Source organism: Rhinoderma darwinii, chromosome 2 (genome assembly GCF_050947455.1).
Source record: "Rhinoderma darwinii isolate aRhiDar2 chromosome 2, aRhiDar2.hap1, whole genome shotgun sequence".
Lineage (NCBI taxonomy): Eukaryota > Metazoa > Chordata > Amphibia > Anura > Rhinodermatidae > Rhinoderma > Rhinoderma darwinii.
Genome location: NC_134688.1, coordinates 283,040,261 through 283,059,930, shown reverse-complemented (window position 1 = coordinate 283,059,930; position 19,670 = coordinate 283,040,261). Strand labels below are relative to the sequence as shown.

Genomic DNA, 19,670 nt, shown 5'->3' with positions numbered 1-19,670 from the left:
ATAAAAACGTTACTGTAATCTACATTACAGCACCTATCTGCTGCAATAGCAGATAGGGGTTGCAAAATCTGGTGACAGAGCCTCTTTAAGCTTCTATTTCAGAAGACGTTTAGATATTTCCCCTATAAACATTTGTGCATTATTGGTACTTAGTGACAACACAAGTGGTTCTACATTGTGCCCCTGAAGGTCGCCAACTAAGAATGCAAAACTGATGTGATATGATATGCTATCAAGAGTATTAAAAAAGGACTTGATGTAAAATGAGAAAATATGGTTTCATAAAAAACATCAATACATTTCTACTTCTGCAGCAATCGACATGATTATTTTATATGTATGGCTTACCACCTGTTTAAATGTAAATGTGCCATATACTTTATAAAAAGGGCTGTGCTAAGTGGACAAACCAGCTTTCAGAATGTAGCCACCCTGTAGATCAGCTTGTATGGGTCCAGTTACTAAAACCCTCAGGGATAACCATTTCTGCACATTTCCCTTGCAGTGGAGGATAAAATGTACTTTATATGGTACCCAATGAAATGAATGGGTGACCTCATAATATATGGTCCTGCAGAGCAGTAGCCGCTATTTATAGCAGCTCTTTCCTCTTACTGATAGAGGGGGGTTCTAACTGGCAAACCATCCTGTATGACATCCATGTTCCCTAATAGGGCATATGGGGGGTACTTTACCTGTAACACTTTAAGCTCTATTGTTTAGCTATATTCATTATCTGCCTGCGGCAATCTGTGTATCTCTTCACAGACTATCTACAGTATTCTGCTTCCATAGTTTCCATATTTACCTTAAGATTGCTTTATGTTTGGTACCCCATTAGGGTGCAGCGTAACTCTCTTTGCGGGAAATTACAATGTGGAAATTTACACCATGTATTCCTTTGGATGAAAACAAAATCTACAACACATTCATGGCTTACGTTTCAGTGCAGAGTTACTAGGTAACATCATGCAGCATTTTCAGTGAATATGGAAACGGAGAAGACAGAGCAGAGTTCCACAGACTGCAGCCAGGGACCAAAAAAAAAGTTTTCCTAGAGCACAAATGGTTTATACTGCTTGTCAATTTTATTTGCAATGGGAAGTATACATTAAATACACGTTTTGTTTTAAGAAATGGCCCTATAAGATATTATATGTCATTGTAAAGTGTATGAGATTAGATCACACCTCAGAACATTTCTAACCAGAAAGTCAGGATATCTCATGGAATGCTCTTTGGCTGCAAAGTCAGAGTTGTTCAAAGTGGTTGAATTACATTTTAGTGAACACTTACTTAAAATAGTTAGGATCTGAAATACTCCCATACAACTATGTCATATTTTTTTAACCAAAATGCATACCTGCAGGCATCTATTACAGATTATTAGATTTAGTAGAATTTTACAGCCTAATCATTGCCATCGACAGATCAGCCATAGCTACAGGTGGTGTAAAAATTGGATTCTAGGTGCCCTAAAATGGCCCTCTGTCTTATATAAGGAAACCAGTACTATAAATGACCCGTTACAGTTGTGGGACCGGTTACAGATTTTGCATCAGGCCAGGAAGCTTCAAGTTACCCCTGAGCTTTAGAAATGAAAAAGTCTTATCAGGCTAAATTTATAAAATATTATCATGTATGTTATCTTGTAAATAACCAAATTATAGCTGCTACTCAGTGATAGTGATACTTAATATATTTTTTTAATGACCTTCTTTTACTACAGCCTTCAGTTACCGCAAAGCTCCACCACCTATTCCTCCAAGACTTCTCTCCAAGCCTCTAATCTCGGTGACAGCCCAGAGTAGCACAGAATCTACCCATGAAACCTTTCTGCACAATGAGCCCACACGGTTGCCTTGGTCCAAAGATGTTAAGGTCCACTGCAATTCTAGTGAGAGCCTGGAGGGAACCAAGTCCAGAGGTCTTTCCTTGGACTTGGCAACTGTTCAGAACAGAGCTTCACCCAAGCCTTCCACTGTGATCAGTAAAGCCCTACCAATAAGGGAAGAGCTAAAAGGTGGCACACGTCAACGAAAATGGCGCCCATCTATTGGTGTACAGGTAAGACTATTGTATTGCCTACTGCCTGATTATCCTGATTTACTTTAAAACCTAAAGTAAGTTCTTTTTAATAGAGCATGACATTATAATTTACCATGTAAAAACCTTAACACTTTGAACTAATTTCTAATGATCTCCACCCGGTGGGTCACTATTCAAACTGTTTGTGTGTTTATCTTTTAATATACTATATATTAATCTATTTAATGTTGAGATGTGCTTTAAAAATTTGAACATTATAATGAATGCTTTCAGTGGACTTTCCTTGATGAAAGTCTCAATTGTGCAATTATTTCACAAGCTGATTTGAACTTAAAGGGGTTTTCCCATAATCATTATTTATTACCTATCCACAGGGGCTTTCTTTGGCTCTCTTTGGCAGTTCCATAGAAATAAATAGAGCGGTGGCCAAACATGTGCACTACCGCTTTATTCCAATGGGGCTCCCAGGATCAGCAAGGTAAGCCAATTCTCGTGATCGGTGGGGATCCCAGCGTTCGATCCCCTACCAATCAGACATTTATCACCTTTCCTGTGGATAAGTGATAAATATTGATTATGGGAAAACTCATTTAAATGGGTTGTCTAGTGTAGAGATCTTATTTTCATATACCCAACTACCTAATTATGGGTTAATAGAGGGAGGATTCTCTGTTCAGGAATGTCATCTCTTATCCGGAGGACTTGTCCTGTCCTGCAGTTACAAGGACAACCCATCGATATCAATGAGAACTGTGTAATGCTTTCTTTCCCCTATTGTGGTGCTGCAGGAGAATTAACCATGTGTTAGCAGGTATCATTTGATTATTAGGAGTCCCACTGGGAGGTACTTTGGGATCAACTTATTGTCAAGGGACCCTTCTAACAAGTAGGAGTTGTCAAAAGCAGACAACCCCCTTCATTATTCACCATAGACACTCTTATAATATGCTAGCTATCTTCACTAGTCACCATCATTAGCAGATATATCATTACAATCAATACTATAGACACATACATATTTGAGTATGGGCCTGGGAGGAATTGTTAGAAAAAGGCTTTGGTTGGTAATAGTGTGCCAGAAGAACTTTACAGATACCATCAAGATGGTACAATAAAACAGACAACAGTTCACCACATCGAAAACATAGTCAGTATTACTACCACATTACTTACAATACATGTACAGGTCTCAAATATCAGAATGTACAACCCAAAATTTATTTCCCTGCCCCCCAATATACATGCCTTATTTAAGTATTTAAGTACCTATGTACTTTGGCACTGTACAGTTCCGATATGATATGTGTATCTGCCTGCAAGTGGTAGAACGTTTATATATATATATATATATATATATATATATATATATATATATATAAAAATTAATATACAGATTGCCTTAGAGCAGAAGAGGTGTTCATTTATTTGCAACTTGGCCAATTATTTTATTAAAATTAGATTGTATTAATTCAAAAATCTTTAGTTGACATTTAAAGATTAATATTAATGTAATTAGATTTCATGCTTTCTATCACAAATTGCCATGAAACAAGTATTCTATTTTTACTACTTAACCTCCTACTGCTGACTCTTTTTAGTATTGAATAGGTTTATATCAATAAAACATTATCTACTTGATGAGTCACAGATATTAGTAAGTCTTGCCTTGGATGAACTGACCACATACATAAACCTGTCTTCTTTCACTTAAAGCCAATAAACGATATAATAGAAATGGACTTACCTTCCACGTCTCGATTCATGTAATGCACCATCGTGAACATGAAAAGCAATCAACTTTATTGAAATTTAAAATTAAATCTAAATAAAATAGGAGATGTTTGTGTTTTAATGAACGCGACCACTAGTAAAAGCCAAAGAGATAATGAGGTGCAGTAGTCTTAATAAAGTAAAAAAGTTTTTGTACTATGTTAGCCAGTTAAAAACAGTTTTATTACTCTTTCTAAGGGAAACAAAATCGCAGTCTTGCAGATATGATACCTTTTCATGTTTCATTCCTAATAAAATAAATGATATTAAACAGCAAGAGAATACTTACAGTAGGTCTCTTCATCAGGCAAAATATCTGAAGATAAAATAAATATATATATGTACACACATATATATATATATATATATATATATATATATATATATATGTATATATATATATATGTACACACAAAATAAGCATACAGCCATTTCGATCAGACACAAAAAATACAAATCAACCTCTGCTCGGCTGATGCGAGTGGCATACTACCAACCACCCTAAACAAAAACAAAATCGTGTGTTACCTCACACAAAATGCAACGTACAGCAGGGGGCCAGCAGACCTCAATATTACTGTCTCTAGACAGTCAGAAAGACAGGTTGTGTCTGTTCAGGAGTGCACACCTTTTAATGCTCAGTTATAAGCTGAACTGCAACACCTGAGTTGTAGAGAATAACCTGTACTGGCCAGTAAGGGGATGATAGACCCCACTACCAACCTGCCTATAATTCCATAAAAATCCAACTTTGAAATTACCAAAGTCCTCAGCAAACTAATCCTTGCTAGGGATACTCAGCTTTCCTGGATTCCTTCTATCCCATTCAACTTACCCTGGATGTGACAGATTCTTCCTGGAGCCTAGTAGACATATGAGAGGAATCTTGGGGAAATATAGCAATCTCCTACCACTTTTCCTGTCACTGTCTCACAATATATATATATATATATATATATATATATATATATATACGGAAAAGAGCAGAGACTTGGTATAATAAATGGTCATTGAAAAAACAACAGAGCAGAATGGGCTTCGAGAGTAAAGACCTTACTAGGTTCACAGATTAGCAGTGTGAAAGTTTTACGGTCTCTAAATTGATGTTTGATCAGAGAGCTGATGCCCCCACTATCTCGGAGCAGATACCTTAGATGCTGTAACATGACATAAGTCCTTGTGACAAATTCAGTCCTGTGTTAAAGTTTAACTAAACTTTCATAAATCTTTTGACATGTCAAAGTGACATGTAACAAGTTTTAATCAGTGGAGCTACGAGCTCTCAGACCCCCAACGATCGCTAAAACTAAGCAGCAGAAGTGCTCAGGTGAGTGTTGTGCCACTCCGTTTCTGATGGACTCTGATCAGATTTCTTCAGAAAGCTGAGCAAGCGGTATATGGACTCATAGACTTTCTATTAAGCCCGTACACCGCTCGCTTGACTTTACGAAGACAGCTGAGCAAAGCGGATCACAAACTAAGCGTCACAGCGCAATTCAGTTCTATGGGACTTACAGAAACAGTGTACCAGAACCAAGCTCAGCACATAAATACAACACCAGAATCAACCTCAGTACATAAATACAGCACTACAGGGTGGGCCATTTATATGATATTAACTTCCTGTTTGTGGCATATTAGTATATGGGAGGGGGGAAACTTTTCAAGCTGGGTGTTGACCATGGCGGCCATTTTGAAGTCGGACATTTTGTATCCAACTTTAGTTTTTACAATGGGAAGAGGGTCATGTGACACATCAAACTTATCGAGAATTTCACAAGAAAAACAATGGTGTGCTTGTTTTTAACGTTACTTTATTCTTTCATGAGTTATTTACAAGTTTCTGAACACTTATAAAATGTGTTCAAAGTGCTGCCCATTGTGTTGGATTGTCAATGCAACCCTCTTCTCCCACTCTTGACACACTGATAGCAACACCGCAGAAGAAATGCCTCCCGATCTGACCCCCTTAGACTTTTATCTTTGGGGTCATCTGAAGGCAATTGTCTATGCTGTGAAGATTCGAGATGTGCAGCAACTGAAACTACGGATACTGGAAGCCTGTGCTAGCATTTCTTCTGCGGTGTTGCTATCAGTGTGTGAAGAGTGGGAGAAGAGGGTTGCATTGACAATCCAACACAATGGGCAGCACTTTGAACACATTTTATAAGTGGTCAGAAACTTGTAAATAACTCATGAAAGAATAAAATAACGTTAAAACCAAGCACACCATTGTTTTTCTTGTGAAATTCTCGATAAGTTTGATGTGTCACATGACCCTCTTCCCATTGAAAAAACTAAAGTTGGATACAAAATGGCCAACTTCAAAATGGCCGCAATGGTCAACACCCAGCTTGAAAAGTTTCCCCCCTCCCATATACTAATGTGCCGCAAACAGGAAGTTATTATCACCAACCATTCCCATTTTATTTAGGTGTATCCATATAAATGGCCCACCCTGTATAACAAAGCTCACTACATATATACAACACCAGAACCAAGCTCAGTACATACAACACCAGAACCAAGTTCAATACATAAATACAGCCCCAGAACAAAGCTCAGTACATAAATACAGCACCAGAACAAAGCTCAGTACATATATACAGCACCAGCACAAATACAGCTCAATTTAGTGCAACCCCTGCTGTATAGGTTTGTATGGATAAAACTACAGCTCCCAGCATGCCCCGAACAATGGTAAGGATATGCTGGGAGTTGCTGTTTCCCCCCAAAAAATATCATACCACCCATCATCTCGCTGCAGATCATACAGTGACTACAGTACTGATTAGAGGCAGAATAAAGATTTACATTAAGTGACTCACCGGTGACATCTCAGATTCTAGTTCTTCTTTTTCTCTTTTCTTCTCCATCCGGTCCAGACCTCTATGACTTCTCCAGGCCACGACCCATTTCTGCAGTTTTCCGCTCAATGTCTTGGGCTTCTCACTTTTCAAACATTTCTGCATCTATAAACAATGATAAAGTTAGCATGGTGCCCCACAATATGTCCCTATATATAATAGTACCATACACTGCACCTCTAATTATAATAACGCCATACACTGTGTCCCTGATTATAATAGCACCATACACTGTGTCCCAGACACACACATAGTGCCCCCTGTAGATAGTGCCCCATGTAGATAGTGCTCCCATAGAGCCCCCTGTAGATAGTGGCCCACATATAGCCTCCCTGTGCTGATAGCGCTCTACATATAGCCCCCTGAAGATAGCGCTCTACATATAGCTCCCCCTGTATATAGTGCCCTACATATAGACCCCCTGTCGATTGTGTCCCACATAAAGCCTTCCCTGTAGATTGTGCCCCACATATAGCCCCCTGTAGATTGCGCTCTACATATAGCACACCCTGTATATAGTGCCCTACATATAGTCCCCCTGTAGATTGTGCCCCACATATAGCCCCCTGTAGATGCCGCTCTACATATAGCGCCCTACATATAGTCCTACTGTAGATTGTGTCCCACATAAAGCCTCCCTTGTAGATTGTGTCCCACATATAGCCCCCCCTCCTGTAGATAATGCCACCCATGCTTTTTAGTTGAAAACAACAAAATTTATATACTCACCGTGATCCCGTTCCCGCACTGTCCTGTGTCAATGCAGGCCTGCTCTCTTCTGAGCAGGTCTGCTGGGGCTGCGCGACGCCATCGCGCCGTTGAAAGGGGCTGACTGGCAGGGCAGAATGACATGCCCTTCAACAATGGAAGCTGTGCGATGACGTCATCGCGTTGCTACCATCGTTGATTGGCAGGGCAGAATGACTTCCCCCGCCAATCAGCGCCTTTCAACAAGTTGAAAGGTGCTGATTGGCGGGACAACTCATTCTGTCCTGCCAATCAGCGTCATTGTAAGGCGCTGAATGGTTGGGCACGGAATGTACCCGGCCATTCAGCGCTTATGCATGTAATTGTACCTGCGTTCTATAGACGCAGGTACAACTAGTGCAGGAGGGGGTGGCGGCAGCTGGTTTCAGTTGCGCCGCCGCCCCTTCAGAGATGCAGCACGGCGGACGGTGCGGCCCTATTCCATCTCCGCCCGCCCCTCCTCCCCATTAGCGGCGCTAGTGCGCTGCAATGTGGTTTTTAAAAAAAATAATATGCGGTTCGGGCCCATATGATAATCCGCCACTGTCGGTATCCTGTCTGTGGTTATTATAGGAGAACAGGTTTTGCAGTTCCTTACATTGCAGGGATAGGTTCCTTTTTGTGTATCAGAGGTTAATGAACTCCTGATCATAATGTCTTTCAAATTTGGAGGTTGTCTGTAACATAGTAGGGGAGAATCTGAGAATATTATTTTCAGACGTTTATCTTTGGGTACCATATGATGTCATTTTCTTGCCATTTTCCTTTAGTACTTCTACGGTAGATTGTACGTCACTACCAGGAGTACATGATTTAATGAGGTAAAAATACATTTACTTGTGGCTAAACATTTGTATAGCCCAGGACACAACAAAGAACATATGAAAGTTGTTATATTGAAAGGCAATTTCAAATCCCAAAGAGAAAGTGTCCGGGAATACAAATTTATGACACTCACAATGATTTATGTCATATTACGACAGCTTGGGTATCTGCTCTGGAGATAGTGGGGGCATCAGCGCTCTGATCTAACATCAATTTAGAAACCAATTTGGAGACCGTTTCACACTGCTTATTTGTTAACTATTTAAGTACTTAACTCTCCAAGCTCATTCTGTTGTTTTTTTCTATGACCATTTATAAAAACCGCATCTCTGCTCTACAGTATTGTGTTTCTATACATATGTGTTTCGACATATATTTTGTGATACCATGCCTGATGAAGTATACTCGAAAGCTTGCTGCTCAAAATAATTCATTTTTGTTAGCCAAGGTATCATATCGTTAAGACTACTATTTTCTTTATTTTACTGAGAGCAATAAAACTTTTCTCAATAGAGTAAATTTCTTTTGCTTCATGTCCTCCTGTTGTCCTATAGACATGTGAGAACCATGGCATGAATTTTCATGAATTTAACCATTATGGATAGCAAATTTCCTCCAGGACTCATTTCATCCATCTTGTTCTATAATGGTTACCGCTGAGCAGACTATATCCCCAGCACTACTTTTTGCTGGGCCATTTCTTCCATAGTTCTTCTGTGGGACAGACCATCCCTTCCCTGGCACTGCCATAGACTAGCAAACTCTTTTACTATCTCTCCTATGTTTCACATCATTGCTTCACCAAATATTTGGGACGACCCCACTACAATCAAGCCCATTGCAGTGAGGGGTGAAAAACAGAGTTTTCTCCTCACATTTTGTTCATTGCTAGTGATCTGATCTTTGCAATTGTTACTGAGAAGTAAACCCTATGTGGAAGATGTATTATCTTTTAGCATCAAATTAAAACAAATGAGTTATGGCATTCCGAGCTTTATATTACTCAAAATATACTTTTTAAATGTTTGCCTGGAAATTGACTGTAACTCATAAGCTGTGATTCTTTACTGCCAATTAAAAAAAAGGAATTAAAAGTTAAAAAAAAAGATAACAAATTTTGTGATGGCAGTAGTGCATTGCAAATTCTAAAACATAAAAATGCCGCAGAAAGGATTATTTACCAACATTGCAATTAAATGATTTTTTCCAGGTTATAAAATGTATGGCTTATGCTAAGAATATACAAATGAAATCAGCAGCACTAGAAATGCCTGGGGTTTGAACCAATGTCCTTTTACAGAGATCAAGGCAGCACTCCAACTAAAGATCCTTTTAATAAATCATGCAATGTTTCAACCCTCAGTTGGGACTTTCTTGAAGGATATGTAAACCTTTAGAGTATTTTTTTTGTAACAAATCAATGTATTATGGAATTTTAAGAAAGTTTGAAATAGGTTTTTATTATAAAATGTTTTACTTTTTGAGATAAAGCTTCTTTGTATCCCCTACACAAAGAAGATGTATCTCTGACATCAGAATCCTGCATGCCAGAGACACACAGGACCAGCTTTCTGCCGAGCCATCACTTCTGCTTTCACGGCAAGATACATATTCTTTGTCTACACGATACATAAAAGCTGTATCTCAAAAAGTAATTTTTATTAGCATCAACTTTGTGCAAGACAAAATAATCCCCTTTACCCTTTAAGCTGGTATAATATTAATTTTACCCAAATACATGCCATATGTACAGACACTATACTGTATGTACATTGTATAATAAGAGACTTGTGGAGAGACGGCTATGAATATTATCGTTCTACTACTGCAGGTAACACAACTGGCTTATCAGATCATGTTTCTATCCACTTATTTTGCATTGAGAGTTTGTCCTGGATGTAAAAGTCTTCCCACTACTGAAATTAAATTAAATGATTTATGACAAAAGTATGTGCATTTAGCACTGAATCATTTATTGATTGTTTAATTACTTTTTTATTGCTGCAGGTAGAGACAATCTCCGACTCGGACACTGAAGGAAAAAGCAGGAGAGAAGTTCACTCCATTGGGGTTCAAGTAGAAGATGACAGAAGGTACCGTCATATTAATCAATATTCCAAAAATATTTTCTCATGCAAAGGAAGAGTTGCTAGTAAACAAATATACTGACTACAGATTACACACACTTTTTAATTATAGAAAAATGGTGGTAATGCTTTTTATGTGAAAGTTGCAATGACGACAGTAAAGGAGCTGTCACAATGACCACCAGTACCCTTGTGTTCTCTCAATTCGCAGAGTTTATATTTTCTTAAACAGTGCCTGTTTTCCACTGATGAAGATGCATCTGATGATAGGAATTCCATTATCTGGATTGCTCCCACTTGTAAATGAAGTGGCTCAGGGAATTAGTATATACTAGGGAATTCCTGGTAATACGGATCGCTAATATAATGTAATTGATAGAGTGATTTTTATAGAAGGAGCCGCAAATATGTTTTCAGTGTGAAAGGAGTGTTGCAATGAATGAAAGTTGAATCATGGTTTATGAGACTTTAATATGGAGAATAAATAAAAAATCTAAGGTGCCTCCACCAAATTCAGTCCACGTGCCACCAAATTCAGTCCTAGAAGCAATACTTCTAGGAGGGAATACTTTCAAAATACAGCATGTAATGGAACATTCCTTAATTTTTTCTTCTCACGGATTCATCTGGAGGCACACCAGGATACAATATTGGCCCATACATTTCTATGTGTGCCACATTACAGATCTATACAATACGTGTTCCTCATACGACATGGGCATGAGCCCTATATGTACCCTACACAATGTCATCATCATGCAATCACTCCATTCCTTCTTACCATTGTATATCTAATTTTCTTCTGGTGTTTCTGTTTATTCTCACATTTCTCAGTGCTCTCTCACGTTGACTATTTCCATTATTGAACCTGTTACATGTGCGTCACTATGCACTTCTACTGAATTGCAAGACACAAAAAGACCACTCAATACAGGAGATTAATTAATGATACTTGATTTTTATTATGGATATTGACATTGTGTCTGTGAGCGTGTTTTTGATGTTTGGAGGAAAAAGACTCCAATGGCCCTCACGACAATAGACGTTTTTCCTTGTTAGTACAAGCAGCCGTACTGTGCTGCTTTTGGTGATATATCCTGTGTACAACTGTTAACCCCTTCCCGACGTATGATGTATATTTACGTCATAGCCGAGTAGGGTAAGTATGGAGTGGGCTCATGGGCTGAACCCGCTCCATACAACGCGGATGTAAGCTGTATGTTACAGCCGACACTTCACTGTAACTAGTGGGATGCCAATCGGGCGTGATTGAGCTTGTTTAACCCCTGAGATGCCACAGTCAATAGCGACTGCAGCATTTAAGGTGCTTGAAAGAGGGGGCAACCAACTCTAACAGCCCATCGACCATAGGAGGACTAATAAGAAAAGTAAAAAAGAGTAAAATAAAGTTAAGTACAAAAAATAACCTTTTCCTATTTTCCCCCTAAAGCATTGTAAAAAATTGTAATAATAAAAATAACTGCTATCGCCACGTCCTATTACAATATAATATTATTTAACCCGCATGGGAAAAAGAAAAAATTCGAATGCCAGAATAGCTGTTTTTTTTTAGTTTTTTTTTTATAAAAAGTAAATTAAAAGCTTGCATGTATGCCAAAATGGTACCATTAAAAACTACAGGTCGTTTTGCAAAAAAATAAGCCCTCATACTGCTCAAGCGACGGAAAAATAAAGAAGTTATGACTCTCAGAATGTGGCAACACAAAATAAATTTTATTTTTTAGAATTTTTTTTAAAGTAGTAAAATATAAAAAATACTATATCAATTTGGTATCAGCATAATCGTATTGACCCACAGAATAAAGTTAACATGTCGTTTTAATTGCGCGATGACTGTCGTATAAACTAACCCATTTTACCCCACAAAGAATGTTGTGCCCATTTTCTAGTATGGTGCCATGAAACACTACAACTCGCCCTGCAAAAATCAAGCCCTCATACGGCTATATAGGCAGAAAAATAAAAAAATTATGGCTTTTCGAAGATGGGGAGGAAAAAACTAAAATAAAAATCGGAAAAATTGCTGTGGCAGGAAGGGGTTAAATATACTTCAAAAGCATGCGATTAGGAATTAGTAGCATACACATATAGACTTAAACTGATGAGCTAATATAAGGAACATTATACAAATTGTACAGATTATTGTTTTCATTACTTTATACAGTATTTTATAGAGTTTTTACATAATAGAGCTTAGTTGTGCTATTAACTTGGTGATTTCTTCAAAAAAAAATTACTATTTTTTACTTTTATGAAGTTAGACTATTAACATAATTTATAATGCAGTATTCTTAACAATTACAATAATTTAACTATTTAATAATCCATTGAACAATAATTTTACAATTAACAGTCATTATTTTCAGATATTCTTGTATCCATCAAAAATGTTTCAAACTCAGTTTTGGTCTTTTGATGGCCCAGAACTTAAAGCACTGGAAGAATGGGGAACTACTATGAAAGAGCTGCAACAGTTGACTGGTTGAGAGATAATATTACTTTTCTGATATTTCTTGATATTTTAAGATGAGTTAGTAGTATAATTTCAAGACTTGTTTAATGCCTTATGCACACGACAGAGCCCTATAATATTAGGGGCATATGAAGTTACAGTATGAGCCCATAGACTTCTCTGGGTACAGTCCAGTACAACTCAGAAATTGTAAGGTGCCGTAATACGGTCGACTTTAAAAATGCTTTAATGGAACAGTGTCACACTTAATGCTTTTATCATACTTATATAAAGATGGCAATTCATAGATCACTCTTACATTTAAAATGCTACGGTCTTGAAAGGCTATTTATTACACCTGTCATCTAACTGAAAAGGACATTCGGGAGGAGCATTATGAGCTGTTTTCTGAATGTCAGATGCTCTCAGTCAGTCAGCCAGCATTGCTGCCAATGTACTCAGTAATGCTTACCTGCTATAATGAGGCTAAATCTTCCCCGATCTTGAGTTGAATCTGACAGAGCACAAAGTAATATAAACGAATTAACCAATTGTGTACCTTCGTTAAAAACCAGTGGGGGAGTGCATAATATTTAAAGGTAATATATCATGAGAAAATGACCTTGTTCACATCGAGGTCTTATATTAAACATATTTTTAGTTAAAATGTTTTTGTTTCGTTTTTCATATCACTATATATATATGTATATACATATATATCTATATCACTATATATACATATATATATAATTGCAGTTCTCACATTAGCTATTGGGCCCTCACTGTAGACTTACACTTCCTGTTCTGTAGAGATCACTTCTCAGCAGAATTACAATGAAAGGTAACACCTCTATATAGATAACACAGGATCTACTATTGACAATAGGGGATGGACATGCCTCATCTCATATCCCTCCCTGCACAGGTCACAAAGCATGCCTAGAACGATCTCCTATAGAAGTCAATGTTGTTTGCTGACTTGGTTTTCCCATGTGTAGGTGCCTGCTGTAAAGCAAATCTCTAAAAACTGTGGTTGCAGCAGTTTAAGCACAAAATAAAAATAAATTAGGCCCGCTCCCTAGAGCAGCAAAGTAGAGAGATTTCAGGTGATGCTTCCTGTGAAAAATAATCAAACAGCTCTTCTCTTAAAAAACAGTCCCTAAAATTATCGGGTGCTCATGTAATTGGCACTTCCCCAAAGATTAATTTCTGACGTCTTTCTAAATTCTTCTCAGTGAACCCTAAGGAGAGTTAGTTTTTCAGTGAGGCTATACACATAGTAGATCACAAAACTTATTTGGTAAAAAAAAAGCCTGTTACAGATCTATCTCAGATTGATGACTCTGATTATTCTAGTGATGTTCTAAGACTTTCTTGAGTGATAAATTCACTTACATGGCAGGTAAATGGCACTTGAGTACTGTTTACTTCCTTTGGAGGACTGCATACATTTAAATATTGCCTAAACATGTAATATTAAATTTGTATTGCGCAGTAGAATACATAACATTGGTGGTCTTTGGCTTGTGTGAGATCAAACTGATTCATCTTAGTGTTAATGGGGTTTGAAATTGGCTCCCCTTTAAAGCATACCTAACTTTTCAGAATAAGCTGTCATATGTGAGTACATGAGGAATAACACTATTTCTGGCCATTTTATGACTTGTATATGGCATTTGTTAGCAATTGTTCCCTCTGCAGGTGCTATCTCCAATTCTCAGGTTTATTTTGAGCTAGTGGAGCTATCATGTATTCTATACACTGCTCACACATAGAGAAGAGGAGATTCCTGTTTTCCTGTCGCTATCTACCACTTATATAGCAGCATGGAGCAGTGTAGCTGAGAATCCAGCCCTGGGGTGACAGAAATATTGGCATCAGCCTGTGCCTTCTCTCTGCTACGTCTCCCCCCTCTTGCTCACACTCCCCTCTCCATAGACTTCTATAGGCTACGTCTGAGTCTGTGTCTCTCGTTGCTTGCTCCCCCACCCATCACCATAGACTTCTATGGACTGAAGCATCCGTGTCTCTGTGTCTTTCTCTCCCTGCTGTCTCCTCCTGCTTCCCCCTCCTCTTTCCATAGATGTGCAATGGCATTTTGTCTGTGACTCTCTTTCTCACACTGCTCTCTCCTCCTGCATCACCCGCTCTCCTCTCCATAGACTTCTATAAGCAACGTGTCTCCGTTTTCAGCTTCTATTCCCTCCATCTGCTCCACCCTCTCTCCATAGACCTCTACTGGTAGCATCTGTGTCTGTCGCTCACTGCTCCCTCCACCTGCTTCCCCTGCTACTGACTATAGCCTTCTATGGGCAGCGTTTGTGTCTTTTTCAACCTGCTACCTCCGCTTACTTCCGCTTCCCTCACCATAGCCTTCTATGGGCAGAGTCTGTGTCTCTCTCTGCTCCTCCTACCTACCTCTGCATCCCCCTCCCCTTTCAATAAACTTCTATGGGCAGAACGAGGAGAGAAAAAGCCACGGCGCCACTTGGTATGGATCAAGGAAGATGAGGTAAGAAGGTGAAGAAATATAAATGCTCACCGTGTGCGTTAGAAGAGTTGAGCACTGGGGTCCACGGGGTAGCTGCTGCCAGATCCGGGCCGGTCGCCAAAGGAGACCGCTTGGGTACGAGGATTGCAGATAAAAATAAGGATCTATACGGCGCTGCTAGTTGTTGTGGACAGATAAGATTCCTGAGATCGGGTGAATAGTTTTGTAAAAAACTGTTTTAATTGCAACGCGTTTCAGCACCGAACCGGCGCTTTCATCAGGCATGAGTTTACAGAAGAAAAGAAACAAGTTTATATAGCGCCAGTTCAGACTGGATAATTACACAAAAAACCGCGAAAACGCAGCAGCAGGTCAAAGTTCAAAAGTACAATCCAATAAAACATATCATAATATAAATACATGGAGGACAGATAAAAGATATAGATAATAAAAAGGCTGTGTACTCTACAAAAGAATGTTTTTTGTTTTTTGGAGCGTAGCAAGTTTAAAACGTAAAATGTGTGAATTAATATCATAGTTTTATTAATATTATTGACAGGAAAATTGTGAATGGTGACATCGGGAAAATGGGGTGGGTAAACGTTGTTTGACTAAGGGTTGTGTGTATTGTTGGGAAGTAGTACTGTATGTTATGTTTTGTTTACATGTCGCCACGGGAACCAGAAGGGTAACGGAAGCCGACACGCTCCAAAAAGAAGTGGAACGCAAAATGGAACGCAATACGCGAGAGAAGGATGGGATGCTCAGGCAGGACCGGCGGAGGCTGACGGGCCGGGACGGAATATGAGCATCGGACGGAGGGTGAGTAAAGGATGATTGTCAGATATAGATGTGTGACAGAAACTTAGATTAATAGACAGGTCTATCACTTGTGGGTATTGAAAAGGGCCGTACATCAACAATAGCAGGTGAGAATAGCAGCGTTCGTATGTTTGACATCATGTGTTATATATAGCAGGAGAACTGGAACATTAGTTAATGTAGCAAACGACACGTGAAGTGCCCTCGGATAGGTGTAGTAGTGGACCAATTGGGATTTGGAAGTGTCTGGATACTGCAATATTGGGGAGGTCTGAAGGATAGTCGGATTGATTAATCTAAAGATGATTCTGTGATATCATTTAGACCCAAAGGGTGAAGGGTGTTCATTTTAAAAATCCAATAGTTTTCTCTCTGTTTCAATTTGTTGAATCTATTTGGGACGTCACTGCTGATGTGCTCTATTGGAGTGATAGTGATTTTATTGAATTCGCAGTTATGCATATGGAAAAAATGTCTAGAAACACTATGTTTAAGGTATCCGTTGTTTATATTGAACCGATGGTTATTAATTCTGGTTCTCAGACACTGAGTGGTTCTACCAATGTATTGCAAATGACACGGACATTCTAATAAATAGATGACATAAGAACTGCCACAATTCAGGAGAGACTGTATGCTGAAGGTTTCATTGGTGACTGTGGATGTGTAATCCAATTTTCTGTGGCTAATGGACTTGCAGCAAAAGCAACGTGAGTGTCCGCATTTATATGACCCTTTTATACTAGAAAGAAAGTCTGTGTTGGTTATAGGATGTTTATTTATTCTGCTGGGGGCCAATATGTTTTTAAGGGATAGGGACCGTCGGAAAGTAATATTAGGTTTACATAGTAATGCGTCCTTTAAATACGGATCAGTTCTGAGAATGTGCCAATGTTTCGAAAGTATGTTCCTGATTGTTTTATTGCCCCTGTTGTAGGTGGTGATGAAATTGAGATTGGGACTAATTGTACCCAATTTTGGGATCTTACTTGAGGGATTGAGGCAAGATATATGAGTAAGCTTAGAAGCTTTTAATCGTGCACCTTTTATGAGATTTTTTGGGAAACCTTTATCTTTGAACCTTTTTTCAAGGACCGCGCATTCTTTGTCAAAGTCATTGTCAGTACTGCAGTTTTTTCTAATCCTACGGAATTGCCCAAAAGGTACGTTTTTCAGCCAGGGACGGTGATGGGCGCTTCTGAAGTCAATATAGCTATTGACATCGACTCCACACTAGAAGCAGATCATCGATGTATCTTTTGTAAAGTAAAATATTGTTTTTATAGGGGTGTTGTCCTACGCAAATCTGTATATGGGGTCATTCGAAAAAACATATATCTATGGCGAACACCCCTATAAAAACAATATTTTACTTTACAAAAGATACATCGATGATCTGCTTCTAGTGTGGAAGGGCACTGAGGAGGAAGCTGTGCGTTTCATCGATATTCTCAATAAAAACGATTAAAAACGATTATGACCTAGCATTCACATATACCTTTTCTCCAACATCCATAGACTACTTAGACCTGACTATTAATTACGACATTGTCAGCAAAGAATTTATAACTAAAACACACTTTAAACTAGTCGATGTCAATAGCTATATTGACTTCAGAAGCGCCCATCACCGTCCCTGGCTGAAAAACGTACCTTTTGGGCAATTCCGTAGGATTAGAAAAAACTGCAGTACTGACAATGACTTTGACAAAGAATGCGCGGTCCTTGAAAAAAGGTTCAAAGATAAAGGTTTCCCAAAAAATCTCATAAAAGGTGCACGATTAAAAGCTTCTAAGCTTACTCATATATCTTGCCTCAATCCCTCAAGTAAGATCCCAAAATTGGGTACAATTAGTCCCAATCTCAATTTCATCACCACCTACAACAGGGGCAATAAAACAATCAGGAACATACTTTCGAAACATTGGCACATTCTCAGAACTGATCCGTATTTAAAGGACGCATTACTATGTAAACCTAATATTACTTTCCGACGGTCCCTATCCCTTAAAAACATATTGGCCCCCAGCAGAATAAATAAACATCCTATAACCAACACAGACTTTCTTTCTAGTATAAAAGGGTCATATAAATGCGGACACTCACGTTGCTTTTGCTGCAAGTCCATTAGCCACAGAAAATTGGATTACACATCCACAGTCACCAATGAAACCTTCAGCATACAGTCTCTCCTGAATTGTGGCAGTTCTTATGTCATCTATTTATTAGAATGTCCGTGTCATTTGCAATACATTGGTAGAACCACTCAGTGTCTGAGACCCGGAATTAATAACCATCGGTTCAATATAAACAACGGATACCTTAAACATAGTGTTTCTAGACATTTTTTCCATATGCATAACTGCGAATTCAATAAAATCACTATCACTCCAATAGAGCACATCAGCAGTGACGTCCCAAATAGATTCAACAAATTGAAACAGAGAGAAAACTATTGGATTTTTAAAATGAACACCCTTCACCCTTTGGGTCTAAATGATATCACAGAATCATCTTTAGATTAATCAATCCGACTATCCTTCAGACCTCCCCAATATTGCAGTATCCAGACACTTCCAAATCCCAATTGGTCCACTACTACACCTATCCGAGGGCACTTCACGTGTCGTTTGCTACATTAACTAATGTTCCAGTTCTCCTGCTATATATAACACATGATGTCAAACATACGAACGCTGCTATTCTCACCTGCTATTGTTGATGTACGGCCCTTTTCAATACCCACAAGTGATAGACCTGTCTATTAATCTAAGTTTCTGTCACACATCTATATCTGACAATCATCCTTTACTCACCCTCCGTCCGATGCTCATATTCCGTCCCGGCCCGTCAGCCTCCGCCGGTCCTGCCTGAGCATCCCATCCTTCTCTCGCGTATTGCGTTCCATTTTGCGTTCCACTTCTTTTTGGAGCGCGTCGGCTTCCGTTACCCTTCTGGTTCCCGTGGCGACATGTAAACAAAACATAACATACAGTACTACTTCCCAACAATACACACAACCCTTAGTCAAACAACGTTTACCCACCCCATTTTCCCGATGTCACCATTCACAATTTTCCTGTCAATAATATTAATAAAACTATGATATTAATTCACACATTTTACGTTTTAAACTTGCTACGCTCCAAAAAACAAAAAACATTCTTTTGTAGAGTACACAGCCTTTTTATTATCTATATCTTTTATCTGTCCTCCATGTATTTATATTATGATATGTTTTATTGGATTGTACTTTTGAACTTTGACCTGCTGCTGCGTTTTCGCGGTTTTTTGTGTAATTATCCAGTCTGAACTGGCGCTATATAAACTTGTTTCTTTTCTTCTGTAAACTCATGCCTGATGAAAGCGCCGGTTCGGTGCTGAAACGCGTTGCAATTAAAACAGTTTTTTACAAAACTATTCACCCGATCTCAGGAATCTTATCTGTCCACAACAACTAGCAGCGCCGTATAGATCCTTATTTTTATCTACTTCTATGGGCAGGCAGTGAAGAGACAAACCCCCACTTTTGCTTGACC

At 38.7% G+C, this 19,670-nt stretch overlaps 1 protein-coding gene across 6 annotated transcripts in view; it reads left to right on the top strand.

Moving 5' to 3' along the window:
* DLGAP3 (DLG associated protein 3) overlaps positions 1 to 19,670 on the top strand; it is a 487,940-nt gene that overhangs the window by 393,346 nt on the left and 74,924 nt on the right. For all 6 annotated transcript variants that reach the window (XM_075853349.1, XM_075853348.1, XM_075853347.1 and 3 more), the window contains 2 exons: positions 1,730 to 2,067; positions 10,266 to 10,351. In XM_075853349.1, the coding sequence (XP_075709464.1) occupies positions 1,730 to 2,067; positions 10,266 to 10,351 (424 nt within the window). The remainder of the gene's footprint in view (positions 1 to 1,729; positions 2,068 to 10,265; positions 10,352 to 19,670) is intronic.